The following is a 16671-nucleotide window of genomic DNA, read 5'->3' as shown; positions in this document are numbered from 1 at the left end:
CACATAATTATTGGCACGGCAATTTCTCTCCCTTTTTTTTTAAACTTGAGTATTTCTTATTTACATTTCGAATGTTATTCCCTTTCTCGGTTCCTGGGCAAACATCCCCCTAACCCCTCCCCCTCCCCTTCTTTATGGGTGTTCCCCTCCCCATCCTCCCCCCATTGCTGCCCTCCCCCCAACAATCACTTTCACTGGGGGTTCATTCTTTTTTTTTTTTTTATTAACTTGAGTATTTCTTATATACATTTATTTCTTTTTTTTTTTTTTTTTTCTTTATTAACTTGAGTATTTCTTATATACATTTCGAGTGTTATTCCCTTTCCCGGTTTCCGGGCAAACATCCCCCTCCCCCCTCCCCTTCCTTATGGGTGTTCCCCTCCCAACCCTCCCACCATTGCCGCCCTCCCCCCATAGACTAGTTCACTGGGGGTTCAGTCTTAGCAGGACCCAGGGCTTCCCCTTCCACTGGTGCTCTTACTAGGATATTCATTGCTACCTATGGGGTCAGAGTCCAGGGTCAGTCCATGTATAGTCTTTAGGTAGTGGCTTAGTCCCTGGAAGCTCTGGTTGCTTGACATTGTTGTACTTTTGGGGTCTCGAGCCCCTTCAAGCTCTTCCAGTTCTTTCTCTGATTCCTTCAACGGGGGACTTATTCTCAGTTCAGTGGTTTGCTGCTGGCATTCGCCTCTGTATTTGCTGTATTCTGGCTGTGTCTCTCAGGAGCGATCTACATCCGGCTCCTGTCAGTCTGCACTTCTTTGCTTCATCCATCTTGTCTAATTGGGTGGCTGTATATGTATGGGCCACATGTGGGGCAGGCTCTGAATCGGTGTTCCTTCAGTCTCTGTTTTAATCTTTGCCTCTCCCTTCCCTGCCAAGGGTATTCTTTTTCCTCATTTAAAGAAGGAGTGAAGCATTCACATTTTGATCATCCGTCTTGAGTTTCGTTTGTTCTAGGGATCTAGGGTAATTCAAGCATTTGGGCTAAAAGCCACTTATCAATGAGTGCATACCATGTATGTCTTTCTGTGATTGGGTTAGCTCACTCAGGATGATATTTTCCAGTTCCAACCATTTGCCTACGAATTTCATAAACTCTATGTTTTTGATAGCTGAGTAATATTCCATTGTGTAGATGTACCACATTTTCTGTATCCATTCCTCTGTTGAAGGGCATCTGGGTTCTTTCCATTTTCTGGCTATTATAAATAAGGCTGCGATGAACATAGTGGAGCAGGTGTCTCTTTTATATGTTGAGGCATCTTTTGGGTATATGCCCAAGAGAGGTATAGCTGGATCCTCAGGCAGTTCAATGTCCAATTTTCTGAGGAACCTCCAGACTGATTTCCAGAATGGTTTTACCAGTCTGCAATGGGGGTTCATTCTTAGCAGGACCAAGGGCTTCCCCTTCCACTGGTGATCTTACTAGGCTATTCATTGCTACCTATGAGGTCAGAGTCCAGGGTCAGTCCATGTATAGTCTTTAGGTAGTGGCTTAGTCCCTGGAAGATCTGGTGGCTTGGCATTGTTGTTCATAAGGGGTCTCGAGCTGCTTCAAGCTCTTCCAGTTCTTTCTCTGATTCCTTCAACGGGGGTCCTATTCTCAGTTCAGTGGTTTGCTGCTGGCATTCACCTCTGTATTTGCTGTATTCTGGCTGTGTCTCTCAGGAGAGATCTACATCCCGCTCCTGTTGGCCTGCCCTTCTTTGCTTCATCCATCTTGTCTAATTGGGTGGCTGTATTTGTATGGGCCACATGTGGGGCAGGCTCTGAATGGGTGTTCCTTCTGTGTCTGTTTTAATCTTTGCCTCTCTATACCCTGCCAAGGGTATTCTTGTTCCCCTTTTAAAGAAGGAGTGAAGCATTCACATTTTGATCATCCGTCTTGAGTTTCATGTGTTCTATGCATCTAGGGTAATTCAAGCATTTGGGCTAATAGCCACTTATGAATGAGTGCACACCATGTGTGTTTTTCTGTGATTGGGTTACCTCACTCAGCATGATATTTTCCAGTTCCAACCCTTTGTCTATGAATTTCATAAAGGCATTGTTTTTGATAGCTGAATAATATTCCACTGTGTAGATGTACCACATTTTCTGTATCCATTCCTCTGTTGAAGGGCATCTGGGTTCTTTCCAGCTTCTGGCTATTATAAATAAGGCTGCTATGAACATAGTGTATCATGTGACTTTTTTATGTGTTGGGGCATCTTTTGGGTATATGCCCAAGAGAGGTATAGCTGGATCCTCAGGTAGTTCAATGTCCAATTTTCTGAGGAACCTCCAGACTGATTTCCAGAATGGTTGTACCATTCTGCAATCCCACCAACAACGGAGGAGTGTTCCTCTTTCTCCACATCCTCACCAGCATTTGTTGTTACCTGAGTTTTTGATCTTAGCCATTCTCACTGGTGTGAGGTGAAATCTCAGGGTTGTTTTGATTTGCATTTCCCTTATGACTAAAGATGTTGAACATTTCTTTAGGTGTTTCTCAGCCATTCGGCATTCCTCAGCTGTGAATTCTTTGTTTAGTTCTGAACCCCATTTTTTAATAGGGTTATTTGTCTCCCTGCGGTCTAACTTCTTGAGTTCTTTGTATATTTTGGATATAAGCCCTCTGTCTGTTGTAGGAATCGTAAAGATTTCTTCCCAATCTGTTGGTTGCCGTTTTGTCCCAACCACAGTGTCCTTTGCCTTACAGAAGCTTTGCAGTTTTATGAGATCCCATTTGTCGATTCTTGATCTTAGAGCATAAGCCATTAATGTTTTGTTCAGGAAATTTTTTCCAGTGCTCATGTGTTCGAGATACTACCCTAGTTTTTCTTCTATTACTTTGAGTGTATCTGGTTTGATGTGGATGTCCTTGATCCACTTGGACTTAAGCTTTGTACAGGGTGATAAGCATGGATCTATCTGCATTCTTCTACATGTTGACCTCCAGTTGAACCAGCACCATTTGCTGAAAATGCTATCTTTTTTCCATTGGATGTTTTTGGCTCCTTTGTCAAAAATCAAGTGACCATAGGTGTGTGGGTTCATTTCTGGGTCTTCAATTCTGTTCCATTGGTCTATCTGTCTGTCTCTGTACCAATACCATGCAGTTTTTATCACTATTGGTCTGTAATATTGCTTGAGTTCAGGGATAGTGATTCCCCCGTGAAGTCCTTTTATTGTTGAGAATAGTTTTAGCTATCCTGGGTTTTTTGTTATTCCAGATGAATTTGCAAATTGTTCTGTCTAACTCTTTGAAGAATTGGATTGGTATTTTGATGGGGATTGCATTGAATCTGTAGATTGCTTTTGGTAAAATGGCCATTTTTACTATATTAATCCTGCCGATCCATGAGCATGGGAGATCTTTCCATCTTCTGAGGTCTTCTTCAATTTCTTTCTTCAGAGGCTTGAAGTTCTTATTGTACAGATCTTTTACTTGCTTGGTTAAAGTCACACTGAGGTACTTTATATTATTTGGGACTATCATGAAGGGTGTCGTTTCCCTAATTTCTTTCTCGGCTTGTTTCTCTTTTGTGTAGAGGAAGGCTACTGATTTACTTGAGTTAATTTTATACTCAGCCACTTGGCTGAAGTTGTTTATCAGCTTTAGTAGTTCTCTGGTGGAACTTTGGGATCACTTAAATAGACTATCATGTCATCTGCAAATAGTGATATTTTGACTTCTTCTTTACCAATCTGTATCCCTCTGATCTCCTTTTGTTGTCTGATTGCTCTGGCTAGAACTTCAAGAACTATATTGAATAAGTAGGGAGAGAGTGGGCAGCCTTGTCTAGTCCCTGATTTTAGTGGGATTGCTTCAAGTTTCTTTCCATTTAGTTTAATGTTAGCAACTGGTTTGTTGTACATGGCTATTGGTATGTTTAGGTGGGTGCCTTGAATTCCTATTCTTTCCAGGACTTTTATCATGAAGGGGTGTTGAATTTTGTCAAATGCTTTCTCAGCATCTAATGAAATGATCATGTGGTTTTGTTCTTTCAGTTTGTTTATATAATGGATCACGTTGATGGTTTTCCGTATATTAAACCATCCCTGCATGCCTGGGATAAAGCCTACTTGATCATGGTGGATGATTGTTTTGATGTGCTCTTGGATTCGGCTTGCTAGAATTTTATTGAGTAGTTTTGCATCGATATTCATAAGGGAAATTGGTCTGAAGTTCTCTTTATTTGTTGGGTCTTTGTGTGGTTTAGGTATAAGAGTAATTGTGTCTTCATAGAAGGAATTCGGTAGTGCTCCATCTGTTTCAATTTTGTGGAATAGTTTGGATAGTATTGGTATGAGGTCTTCTATGAAGGTCTGATAGAATTTTGCAGTAAACCCGTCTGGACCTGGGTTCTTTTTGTTTGGGAGACCTTTAATGACTGCTTCTATTTCCTTAGGAGTTATGGGGTTGTTTAAATGGTTTATCTGTTCCTGATTTAACTTCAGTACCTGGTACCTGTGTAGGAAATTGTCCATTTCCTCCAGATTTTCAAGTTTTGTTGAATATAGGCTTTTATAGTAAGATCTGATGAGTTTTTGAATTTCCTTTGATTCTGTAGTTATGTCTCCCTTTTCATTTCTGATTTTGTTAATTTGGACACACTCTCTGTGTCCTCTCGTTAGTGTGGCTAAGGGTTTATATATCTTGCTGATTTTCTCAAAGAACCAACTTTTGGTTCTGTTGATTCTTTCTATGGTCCTTTTTGTTTCTACTTGGTTGATTTCAACTCTGAGTTTGATTATTTCCTGCCTTCTACTCCTCCTGGGTGCATTTGCTTCTTTTTGTTCTAGAGCTTTTAGGTGTGCTGTCAAGCTGGTGACATATGCTCTCTCCTGCTTCTTTCTGCAGGCACTCAGAGCTGTGAGTTTTCCTCTTAGCACAGCTTTCATTGTGTCCCATAAGTTTGGGTATGTTGTACCTTCATTTTCATTAAATTCTAAGAAGTCTTTAATTTCTTTCTTTATTTCTTCCTTGACCAGGTTATGGTTGAGTAGAGCATTGTTCCACTTCCATGCATATGGGCGTTTCCCCATTATTGTTATTGAAGACCAGCTTTAGGCTGTGGTGGTCTGATAGGACACATGGGATTATTTCTATCTTTCTGTACCTGTTGAGGCCCGTTTTTTGACCAATTATGTGGTCAATTTTGGAGAACATACCATGAGGAGCTGAGAAGAATGTACATCCTTTTGCTTTAGGATAGAATGTTCTATAAATATCTGTTAAGTCCATTTGTTTCATGACTTCTCTTAGTCTGTCTACGTCTCTATTTAATTTCTGTTTCCATGATCTGTCCATTGATGAGAGTGCGGTGTTGAAATCTCCTACTATTATTGTGTGAGTTGTAATGTGTGTTTTGAGCTTTAGTAAGGTTTCTTTAACGTATGTAGGTGCCCTTGTATTTGTGGCATAGATATTTAGGATTGAGAGTTCATTTTGGTGGATTTTCCCTTTGCTGAATATGAAGTGTCCTTCCTTATCTTTTTTGATGACTTTTAGTTGAAAATTGATTTTTTTTGGTATTAGAATGCTACTCCAGCTAGCTTCTTCAAACCATTTGCTTGGAAAGTTGTTTTCCAGCCTTTCTCTCTGAGGTAGTGTCTGTCTTTGTCTCTGAGGTGTGTTTCCTGTAGGCAGCAGAATGCAGGGTCCTCATTGGGTATCCTGTTTGTTAGTCTATGTCTTTTTATTGGGTCGTTGAGACCATTGATGTTGAGAGATATTAAGGAATAGTGTTTATTGCTTCCTTTTACATTCATATTTGGATGTGAGGCCATGTTTGTGTGCTTTTCTTCTCCTTGTTTTGTTGCCAAGACGTTTAGTTTCTTTCTTTTTCTAGGGTGTAGCTTGTCTCCTCATGTTGGGCTTTACCCTTTATTTAACTTTGTAGCACTGGATATGTAGAAAGATATTGTGTCAATTTGGTTTTGTCATGGAATATCTTGGTTTCTCCATCTATGTTAATTCAGAGTTTTGCAGGATACAGTAACCTGGGCTGGCATTTGTGTTGTCTTTGGCTCTGTATGACATATGTCCAGGATCTTCTGGCTTTCATAGTCTCTGGCGAGAAGTCTGGTGTGATTCTGATAGGTCTGCCTTTATATGTTACTTAACCTTTTCCCTTACTACTTTTAATATTCTTTCTTTTTTTGTTGTGCATTTGGTGTTTTGACTATTATGTGTCAGGAGGAGTTTCTTTTCTGGTCTTAGCTATTTGGAGTTCTGTATTCTTCTTGTATGTTTTTGGGCATCTCTTATTTTAGGTTAGGGAAATTTTCTTCTGTGATTTTGTTGAAGATATTTAGTAGTCCTTTGAGTTGGGAGCCTTCACTCTCTTTTATAGCTATTATCCTCAGGTTTGATCTTCTCATTAAGTCCTGGATTTCCTGTATGTTTTGGACCAGTAGCTTTTTCTGTTCTATATTATCTTTGACAGTTGTTTCAATGATTTCTATGGAATCTTTTTCTGAGATTCTCTCTTCTCTCTCTTGCATTCTGTTGGTATGCTTGTATCTATGGATCCTTGTCTCTTCCTTTGGTTTTCTATATCTAGGTTTGTCTCACTTTGTGCTTTCTTTACTGCTTTTATTTCCACTTTTAACTCCTTCATCTGTTTAATGTGTTTTCTTGGAATTCTTTCTGGGATTTTTGTGATTCTGCTGTATAGGCTTCTACTTGTTTATTTATGTTTTCCTCCGTTTCTCTAAGGGAGTTCTTCATGTCTTTCTTGAAGTTCTCCATCATCATGATCAAATGTGATTTTAAATCTAGATCTTGCTTTTCTGTTGTGTTTGGATATTCAATGTTTGCTTTGGTGGGAGAATTGGGCTCTGATGATGCCATGTAGTCTTCCTTTCTGTTGTTTGGGTTCCTGGGCTTGCCTCTTCCTTTCACGTTGTCCCTGGTGTTACCTTGTTTTCCTATTTCTGACAGTGGTTAGACTGCCGTATAGGCCTTTGTGTTACAAATGCTGGAGACCTGTTTTCCTGTTGTCTTTCAGCCAGTTATGGGAACACAGTGTTCTGCTTTCAGGTGTGTAGTATTTCCTGTCTACTTTTCTTCAGGTGTTCATGTGGGCATGTGTATTGAGTCCGCCAGGCAGGTCACTTAGAGCAGAAAAGTTGGTCTTACCTCTGGTCTCAGGCCTGGAGTGGCTTCAGCTCTCTTTGAGGGCAGCAACCAGATGGGCCTGCCCAGTCTTCACTCGGGACCCTGTTCACAGGGAGCCCAGATGGTGCTAGGTGTTTGGCATTTTCCTCTAGTGTCAGAAATGTGGGCATAGAGTAGTGTCCTTTGGCTTCCCAGGCATGTCTGGACCTCTTTTATTTACATTTCAAATGTATTCCCTTTCCCAGTTTCCAGGCCAATACCCTCCCTATTTTCTGCCTCCCCTTCTATATGGGTGTTCCCCTCCCAATCATCCCCCCATTACTGCCTCTCTCTAAGAATCCTGTTCAGGCATCAGATCCCATTACCCATGACTGTGAGCCACCATATGGTTTTTGGTAACCATATGACTCAAGACTTCTGGAAGAACAGTCAGTGTTCTCAGCTGGTGAGCCATCTCTCCAGATTGAAAAAAACTTCCTTTTTAAATCATACATGAATTACTGTTAGGTAAAATTGTATATTCTTCAGATGTGTAATTTTGTGAGTTTTTAAAAGCATATCTACATTATGAATTCGCTGAAGTCATATAAGGACAAAACAGGACATAATATATACGTAAAAGACAAGCATCATAAGCAAAACCTCCCAAAATACCAGTGGGTTCATTTTGTGTTGGCCTCATGTGCTCTTCAGTGTGCTTTGCATAGTAGTGTGACTTTGTTGGAAAAACGAAATTTTCTTTACAAGTGTTTATCAATCGTGGTTAGCTTCTGGGGCACAGAAGAAATCTGTGTCCACATCTCTCAGCACAGGGACAGGATGTCACACAGACCTGTGCTGGCCCTGTGCATATTGCCATATTTTGCATCAGATTCATGTCTGGAAAGCATAGTTTCCTTGGGGTCATCCATGTTCTGTGTCTCTCACAGTTTCTCCAACTCCTATTCCTCAAAGTCCCCTGAGCCAAGAGAGATGCAGACATTCCATTTATGATTCAGTGTTTTTAGATCTCTGTTCGTTGTTCAGTTGTGGTTGTCTGATTAGTTCACATCTCCTGCAGGAGAATGCTTCTCTGATAATTGCTAAGTAAGATATTTATCTAGGAGACATTTTATTGGTATGTTCTTTTAAAAAATAGTAGCACCCACAACTCTTCCTTCTTACTCAGGGGGTTGCCATCCTAAGGGACACCAGGTAGTATCTTCTCACCAAACCTTGACTTGCCAACTCCGCTGAATGCATAGAGCAATAAACTACACTGCATACTCTCATTTCCCACCAAACAGCCCTGCGTGCTTTCCAGGAGGCCTGCTGCCACCAGGAACACCAACTAACCCTTTGCCTCCTAAGCCCAAGCATACCTGATCTCACACACACACACACACACACACACACACACACACACACACACACACTCACCGCAAACAAACAAGGAAATGACCCTAAATACAATTTATAATGATGACACAGGCCTTCAATTGTGAATGATTAAATCCCTTATAGAAAAATACAATCAATAGCTGAAAGAAATTCCAGGCAGATGGGAGAATATTCTATTATTTCATCGTTTCAGAAGAGTGTGGGTTCCAGAAGCAAAGGCCCCCAGCATGTGAGGGACAATAGTTTGTTTACCAAGGAACCACCTCATCATAAAACTTCTTTCCTCAGTACTCCAAAGAGTTTTGCTCCCTGTACATTCTATCATAACACATTTTTCTGACAATAAATTTTGGATCATCAGATTCATTTCCAAGAGTGTACATCATTGAAAGATGTATGTCTTTCTCTTTATATTATTTGCCAGCTGCATGGTGGGACTGTCTTTGGCTCTGCCAGGCCTCAGCAGCTAGAATTGAAAGGACTATGAGGACCAGGACAGCCATCCCCATCCTGATGAGATTTTCCATTGTATGATCCCGGTTCTCTGGGGCTGTGGTATTAAACGAAGAAGTCACAGAGTTAGGGATGATCAAAATTTCCTAACAAAGCATCCTTTCAGGACCCCCGTTTTCTTGAAGAGCATAAGGTTCTACTCTTTCCCATTCCATGACATGGAATTCTTTGTCTGATTTAACTGTCTGAGGTTTGGGCATGTTCTAGGGTGGGCAGATTGTCTCAGCTAGTCCTGAGAATAGAAGAGTAGGATGTGTGTATACTTAAGAGTTCTTAGTGTTTCTTCTGAGTTCCACATAATCATTTAGTATAGATGCCCATCATTTTTGCCATACAAGATCATGGAATTCTGGGATGAATCTTCCCTGTGTCCCCTCTCTTATTCTTACTAAATTCTTTAGGAAAAAAAACCAATGACATACCAGTGATACCAGTAAATTCAGTAAATTTAGGGTAGATGAAATTGACAATTCATTCAGGCAGTTGGCTCCAGGTCACTGTCACTGTTATGAGCAGCAAAAGGTCAGTTTTTAGAATGGTGTTTCTGGTGAGGCCTTCAGAGGTTGTGCAGACTCTGGTTAGCAGTATGTTTTCTTTTTTTTTCTTTTTGGTGAGTGTGATTCCCTTGTGACATTTAGACCTTACTACTTCAAACTTGATCTTAGCATTCCTCCTCTGGTGTGTATGTGTGTGTGTGTGTGTGTTGTTTGTGTGTGTGTGTGTGTGTGTGTGTGTGTGTGTGGTGTGTGTGTGTGTGTGTGTGTGTGTGTGTGTAAATCAGAAAGAGAATGAATGATAGGCCATTGGATTTTATCTAAGAGTTCCCCAGAAACCACAGTTATCTTATATTATGCTTAGATCCTAAGCGTGATACATGTACCTCTTAGTTTTCTTGGCTTTACAAATAATAATTACTGTGACAACAGGATGTGTCACACTGTTAGTAGAGAGTGGTGATGATCCACCATACTCTAGAAGACTCAAGGGTCAGTTGTAGAGAGTCCCTGCAAATCCCAACCCAAAACCTTCCCTTCTTCAGACATGTGTAGCAAGGCCTAGCAGAGGATATTCTTAGGTGTCACCTCTCAAATGAAGGCTGCATCATACATTTCCTCTATGTCACTCAGACGGAAAGGTTTCAGGCTTCCCAATGCAATAGGTTTGATTGCAAGTGTTGGATTTTATTTTCCTTAATGTGAAAATTGTTATGTTGTAGTTCTCATGGAGAATTTTGTCTGAAAGGTATTATCTATGGATATGAATCTGATTTAAACAGAAGGATGGTATAGAACAATTGTATGTGGTATACCAAGGCTATGTCCTCTCCTGTAGATTCCATGGGCTATGGCTGCAGTGAGAGCAAGGGTATGACCGGGATCCTGTGAATACTGTTTATTCGTGGATTTGGAGATGTTGTCACTGTGGACCAGTTCCTGCTTAGGATCTTATAACTGTGTGGGACTTCTCCAAACTGCTCTTTCAAACTACATGACACCCCTGGATTCCATTAGCAGGGAGTTTAGTGAGCATCCCTAGAATGATTCAGGTTATCCCTCACCATTATGAGGGCAAATACCCACCTGACTCTCACTCTACAGTATTCCAAACCCTGTGGTAGCTGATAATTGTTGTAAATGGAGAATGCTGAGACACCCCTTCTGCTGAGAAAGATCTGGATCACCTCACCTGGGACCAATTCTCCAGAGTCACTGCTCTATGACAGAAAGTATAGAGGTAATTGGAGGTATCTATAGCACCTGAAGAAGTTGCTAATGTTGGAGGTCACAGAACTCATAGAGAGTTCTAGGATTATGCCTCATGCGCAAGACTGAAGGAGACTGAATCCTCTGCCATGGCAACTTGACATGCCCTTGCCAAGCATCAGCAGAGTTTTGTTTTTTGAGACTCACTGCAGAATCAGGTTTTGCAGACTTCCTCTATCTGGAGAGGTCACAGCCACTACCAGCACAGAAAAAACTAAGATGTGTGAACCACACTTCTCTTATTTATACTCAAAGAAACAGTATCCCAGAGAGAGAGAAGGGCTTGTCCAAGTTTAATATCCTGAAGCAGCTGTATTAATCCCACAATTAGGTATAGCCTATCTGGTCCTATGTGCCAACAGAATCTTTATTAGCCCTCTTGGACCTGACTGTATTCAGGAGAAATATTGTTTCTTAGGGGAATCAAGGAGACATGACTTTCTGGGTTCCTTACTCATAACCTTACCCATATGCCTCATCATCCAGGGTGAGGCTAAATAGTCTATTTGGATGCTCTTCTGTAGTCTAACAGTTAAGTCCCAGTCTATGGCTTGTCCTTTGGGATATTTCTTGGTCTTTCATATTCACACGCTCAAATGACAGAAATGAGAACTGTGATTAACAAGAGCTGTTTGTTAGACTGCCTGTGTTTGTAGCATATTCCCTATAAAGAGGTGCCTAATACTTACTGGCTGTTGTGGTGAACCTTTTAGTTGGTCATCTGGAGACTTCAGTGGGTCCTAAGAGACAGAACAAGAGGATGTCCTTTGTGCTGTGTGTGCTACATATGCCATGTAAGCTCCCTAAGACAGAGTGACCATTACATGAAGGATTATTGTTGCCATCAAATTCTGTGCTGTGGAATGTGCCTTTTGACTAACCATTCATATTGTCCTCTTAGTCCCACTCAAATCAAAAGATCTATGTATTGTAATGCAAATCACAATGAGATGTCAGAACAACCTCACCTGAGACTCTGAGCTCCACAGGGGCACTGGCAAATGACAGCAGGTAGAGAGATGAATCTCGAGAACCATAGCATTTGTAAGTGCCTGAGTGGGTGGAGGTCACAGCATTCATGGAGAATTCTGACTGGTACTGTTGATCTTGGACCTTTGATTTTAGTCGAAGGGATGGCTGGCCTGATCCCTCCTTGGACAGAATGAAAGAGTCCACAGGGTACATTGACCAACACATCAGGGTCACATTCTCTCCTGAGTGTACTGAGGAGTTAGGCATCACTGAGAGGGAAGGTGTGTCATAAATCTGTCCTAAAGAAAAGAGGGATGATGAGAGGCTGTCTTCCTTGTTCTGAGCTCAAATTACATTATTTCACCCTGAGTACATGGGACTTAGTTTCTTTTATCTGACTGAGCTCACCTCCTGCTGACCTGTCTCTCCTTCTGTTCCTCCCCAAGATCCCTGTCCCTCATCCCAGCCCTCAGCTACTAAGCTCCCCCATGAGAGCCTGAACAGTGGCTAGGTACATCACTTTAGATCCTCACCTGTGATCAGGATGTCCAGGGGGTCGCTGGATGCTGACCACTCAGAGGAGAGGTTCTGTATACCATAGCATCTATATTGACCTCCAGTGGAGTGATTCACAAAGCCCAGTGTGAAGTTGGCCAAGGAGATGCCACCCTTGGTCCACTGGCTAGAGGACAGTGTGATGTCTGCTCCCCCCACTTTGTATAGAGCAAATCTGTCATAGTTGATGTCAGAGCAACACTGCAGTGTGAGTCTCATTCCAGGGTCCAGGAGGTAGCCTTGGTGAGTTAGCAGAGAGGGCTTCTTGGACAGGCCTAGAAGGAAGGTGGCAGCTATTGAATGAGGTTTGGTTCTTATCAAACATCTCTGCCCTCCCATCCTGCCCAGCACCTGTGACAGCTTGTCTCCTAACAGGCTGTGATTGAGCACACAGGCTTTCCATCTAGTCCTTCTCTACCTGCAACTCTGCAGAATAGCAGGCCATGGCAAGGGTTTAGGGTCTCAGAAAGTGATTGGAGAATGACAGAGGGGACTTACCTGAGATGAGTATTTTTTGCAGCTCACTGGGTACTGACCACAACTGTGGGGTATGTTTGTAGTAACCATAACATCTGAATGTCCCTGTGTGGTTTTGTGTCATGGGTCCCATAACAAACAGGGCTTGGTACTGTCCACTAGAACGTCTATACTGTGTGTTCAGTGAGCTGGTGAACTTCTGATCTTCATTGGTGAGAATGAATTTATCATAGTGGCTCTGTGAGGTACAGTGGAGTATCAGGTTCCCTCCCTCTGTTACCACAAAGCTGGGCAGTTCTGATAGCCTGGTTTCATATTTGTCATAGATTCATAGAAGATAACGAAGCTGTTACAAGTTCTCACAAGTCACAGTGTTGTCTAGGACTATTCTGTGGGAGAGAAGTACTCCTGAGAGCAGTGCCTGGGATTGGGAATCTGACTGTCCCCTCACCTGTCACCAACAGCTCCAGGTTGTCCCTGGGGTCTGACCAACCAGCTGAGTTTTAACAGCAACAGCGATATTGCCCTGCATGGTATTGTGTCACAGAAAGGGTTAAGAACTTGGCCTTATTCCCAGGCTGTTCTAGGGTCTGTGTGCTCCATGTTTCTTGGCTTCCCTCCTTATGCAGAAAATTTATTTCTGTGTCCAGGTCTTCCTGACACGAGATGGTCATGGCTCTTTTGGAGGGGATCACAGAGCCCGGTTCAGCCTTGATGGTTGGTTTTTGGAGTTCCCCACACAGAAGTAGGAGAGAAGCACATGGGCATGTTTGAAAGTGGCACAGAGAATGTCCCACCAGTGGATGTTGCTTTTATTCAATTTATTCTTCTCTCATACCATATACTGGAAGACAGCCTCTCATCCTTCCATCCTTCCTAATATAACACAGTCCTCTCCACTCCGTTCTCCCTCATGTTTATGCTCCTCTGCCTTCTTTTTGAGAAGAGAAGGATTTCCAGTGATATCACCTAAACATGGCATAACAAGATTCCAGAACAGTAGGAACGTGCCCTCACATTAAGACTGGACAAGGAAAGCCACCAGTAGAAAAAGGATTCCATGTGTAGGTACAAGTATTGGAGACATTTCCATTCCCACTGTTAGGAGTTCAGCAAGAACCTAAAGCAAGCCAGGTTTTGTTGCGCCCACATTGAATCAGAGCACTCAGGAGGCAGAGGCAGGTGGAACTCTGTGTTGGAGATGAGCTTTGTCTACAGAGTGAGTTCCAGGAAACTTTACTACGGCTACACAGAGAATCCCCCAAACACCAAAAAACAAAACAAAACAAAACAAAACAAAAAAACAAAACAAAACAAAACAAAAAAAAACAAAGAAACAATCAAAGAACACGGAAGCAAGTAAGAAGAAAGCAAACAAACAAAAACCAGAACTTGAAAACAGACACAGGATGTATGCACTAGGCACAGGGCAGACCCTTGCAGGCTCTGTGAGTCCTTATGATTCCTGCTTAGTTCATTCTGTGTTCCATGTTTCTCCTGGTATCCTCAATCCTTCCTCTCCATGTTCTTCTGGATTCTCAGACTAACAGAAGGCCTCATGAAGCATCATCTTTCTATTGCATATCTTGGGCTTGGCTACCACTGTCAGCCTTGGATTCTGTATTTTGGCTAGTGTTTCCTGGCTGTGTGTCAAAGTTCTAAAGTCTTGGATCCTCACATACAGCACATACTATGTGGTCTCTCAGCAACTGTATCATTGAATGTCATTCTGTGGAAAGACTGGGGTTCCTCACCTGACACCAGGAGTTCCAGTGGTTCACTAGGAGCTGACCAGAGTTGTGGTGTGTTTCTTTCATAGCTGTAGCATCTGAATATCCATTTCTGGTTGGAGGTCAAAGGACCCACATAGAACAGGACATAATACTTTCCAGTGTAGTGGTTACACTGTGGGTCCTGCCTCCAGGAGGGCTTCTGAGGTCCTTCTACAGTAAGAATCGACCAGTGATAGTTCTTCGAGGGCTCACATTTGAGGGTGACATACCCTCCTGAGGTCACCACAGGGTCAGTCTGGGCTGAAAGGCTGGGTTTCCAGTAGGCTCCTAGGACAGAAGGAGGAATCAGTTGAATGTCCCCATCCCTCATTATCTACCTTGGCTCTGAGGTTCCCACAGGGAAACAGTCAAAATCTGAGAGTCCTGGGGCCCTGTGTATTCACTCACCTGTGACCACTAGCTCCAGGGGCTCACTGTAGTCTGATGATTTACCCTGAGTCCTGTAGGAACATTGATATTGCCCCGCACTTTGCTGGTCTACATTTGAGAATGAGAATTCAGTCTTGTTTGTTGGCTTCTGATGGTTCTTTAGAACTGTTCTCTGTAGGTTTCCATTTCTATAGAGATGAGACTCTTTAACTCCAATGGTCTCCTCACAAACGAAGGTTACCTTAGTTCCCATTGAGACCACAGAATCTGGCTGTACTCTGAGGATAGGCTTAGGGAGGGACCCTGTAAGTAACAGAGCAGCTAAGACTCAGGACACCCATGCTCAGATATCAGTTCTTAACACTATGACCTTCCAGCTACCCCCAGAATAACACACATGTGGTGTTTTCCACCATTACTGCCCAGACATGGCTCCTGGATATGAAGAGAAGTGAATTTCAGGAGAGCTGCAGACACTCACCGGTCAGCACTGGGATCCAGAGTCTCAGAGTCAGTCCTGGAAGAGAATTCTTTGTAAGAAATTTGTTTGTAAGACTGAGTAAGTCCTCCCCTCTGCAGAATTGCCTGAGACACTGTGGTTTCCTGACGGGTGAGCACTGAGTTCCAGGCCCTGCTCATTTCTAGACCTCAGTATCCCCACCTCCTCTTCACTTCTCACCAAGACAGAGCAGGGCTGTGAAGGTGAAGGTCATGGTATCTCCTCTCAGAGGCTGCAACTCTGTTTGAGAGCAGAGCTACAGAGCCTTTCTGAAGGATTGGAAACAGGGTGTGGCCCTGGAAGCAGTACAGTCCCCATGACTGGTCATTTTTCAGCAGCCCTACAGGAAGGGGAACAGCCCTCCTCAGGCACCCTGCTCTAACTTCCTCAATGCTGTGACTAGGTCAGGCAGTAGAACTCTGCAATCAGGCCTTACACAGATGACATTTCCTCAGCCCACCAGGGTCTGCCTCACCTGTGCACATCACCGTCAGAACCATATTGTAGCAGACTTGTGGGAACATCTCACAGAACAGAATTAAATTGCCATTTTGCTTTTTTCTCTTCACATTTTACGTGAAATATTTCCTTATTTTCAACATTTTAATGTTTCTGAGGAGGGTCTTGCTGTGCATATCTGGAATGAGATTTACAGTCTTTTCTTCATAGTCTCATGTGACACATTATCATTGGGGACTAAAATTTCTTTTTTTTCTTCAATATTTGTTTTTTCTTTACAGTTTTATAGAAACTTATTTCAATTCTTCTTTTAGTGTTTGTTTTTATGTGCTTGTATTTTTTTCCAATTGATAAGATGTAATTGCCCACTTAAACATACAAAGCCCGGTACCATCTATCCTTTAGGAACATTAATAACAACCTGTAAATACACAGAGCAGAATCTTAATATCACCTGCCATGGTTTCTCACCCTCTCCTTTGTCCTGTCTCTCCTTTCTCCCCTAGTCTCTCCCTCTTCCTTCAAACTACTCTCCCACCCATCCTTCCTTCTCCTCCAATGACAGGCCTCCTTCTATCCTGTACCTGCCCTTCACCTGTACTTTACAAATTCAGTGAGGAGGTTCTGGTGAAGTCACCTGATTCCTGAGTAGTGACTAAGCAGTTGTCCTTGGCCCAGTGGAATTAGCATCAAAATACAGATAACTTCAGGGCAAACCACAACATTTCCCCCTTTTTGTCCAGTTAAAAAGCCTTTTCACTTACATATAAATTGAGTACA

General features: G+C 42.4%; 1 protein-coding gene across 8 annotated transcripts; it reads right to left on the bottom strand.

Annotated features, from left to right (window-relative positions):
• Positions 1–7644: 7644 nt before the first annotated feature.
• On the bottom strand, positions 7645–15678 carry LOC120099266 (uncharacterized). Of its 8 annotated transcripts, none has more exons than XR_015649661.1 (9): positions 15613–15678; positions 15415–15450; positions 14952–15236; positions 14526–14831; positions 12273–12569; positions 11736–12038; positions 11457–11507; positions 9427–9507; positions 8655–9041 (listed from the first exon to the last, which is right to left on the bottom strand). XR_015649661.1 is itself a non-coding variant. In XM_087606442.1 (8 exons), exons 1-7 carry the CDS (start codon positions 15644–15646, stop codon positions 11485–11487), a joined length of 1284 nt encoding a protein of 427 aa, XP_087462568.1. In that variant the 5' UTR covers positions 15647–15678; the 3' UTR covers positions 7645–9041; positions 11457–11484. The 8 variants fall into 8 exon arrangements, 3 of the variants coding, with proteins under 3 accessions (XP_087462568.1, XP_087462552.1, XP_087462561.1); XR_015649663.1 differs by having other exon boundaries at positions 11736–12033; XM_087606442.1 differs by lacking the exon at positions 9427–9507 and having other exon boundaries at positions 7645–9041.
• Between the last annotated feature and the right edge of the window lie 993 nt (positions 15679–16671).

This window comes from Rattus norvegicus, chromosome 1 (assembly GCF_021556685.1).
Source record: "Rattus norvegicus strain SHRSP/BbbUtx chromosome 1, alternate assembly SHRSP_T2T, whole genome shotgun sequence".
In the NCBI taxonomy this organism is placed as follows: Eukaryota; Metazoa; Chordata; class Mammalia; order Rodentia; family Muridae; genus Rattus; species Rattus norvegicus.
Note: the sequence above shows the minus strand (reverse complement) of the source record. Positions and strands in the feature narration are given on the sequence as shown.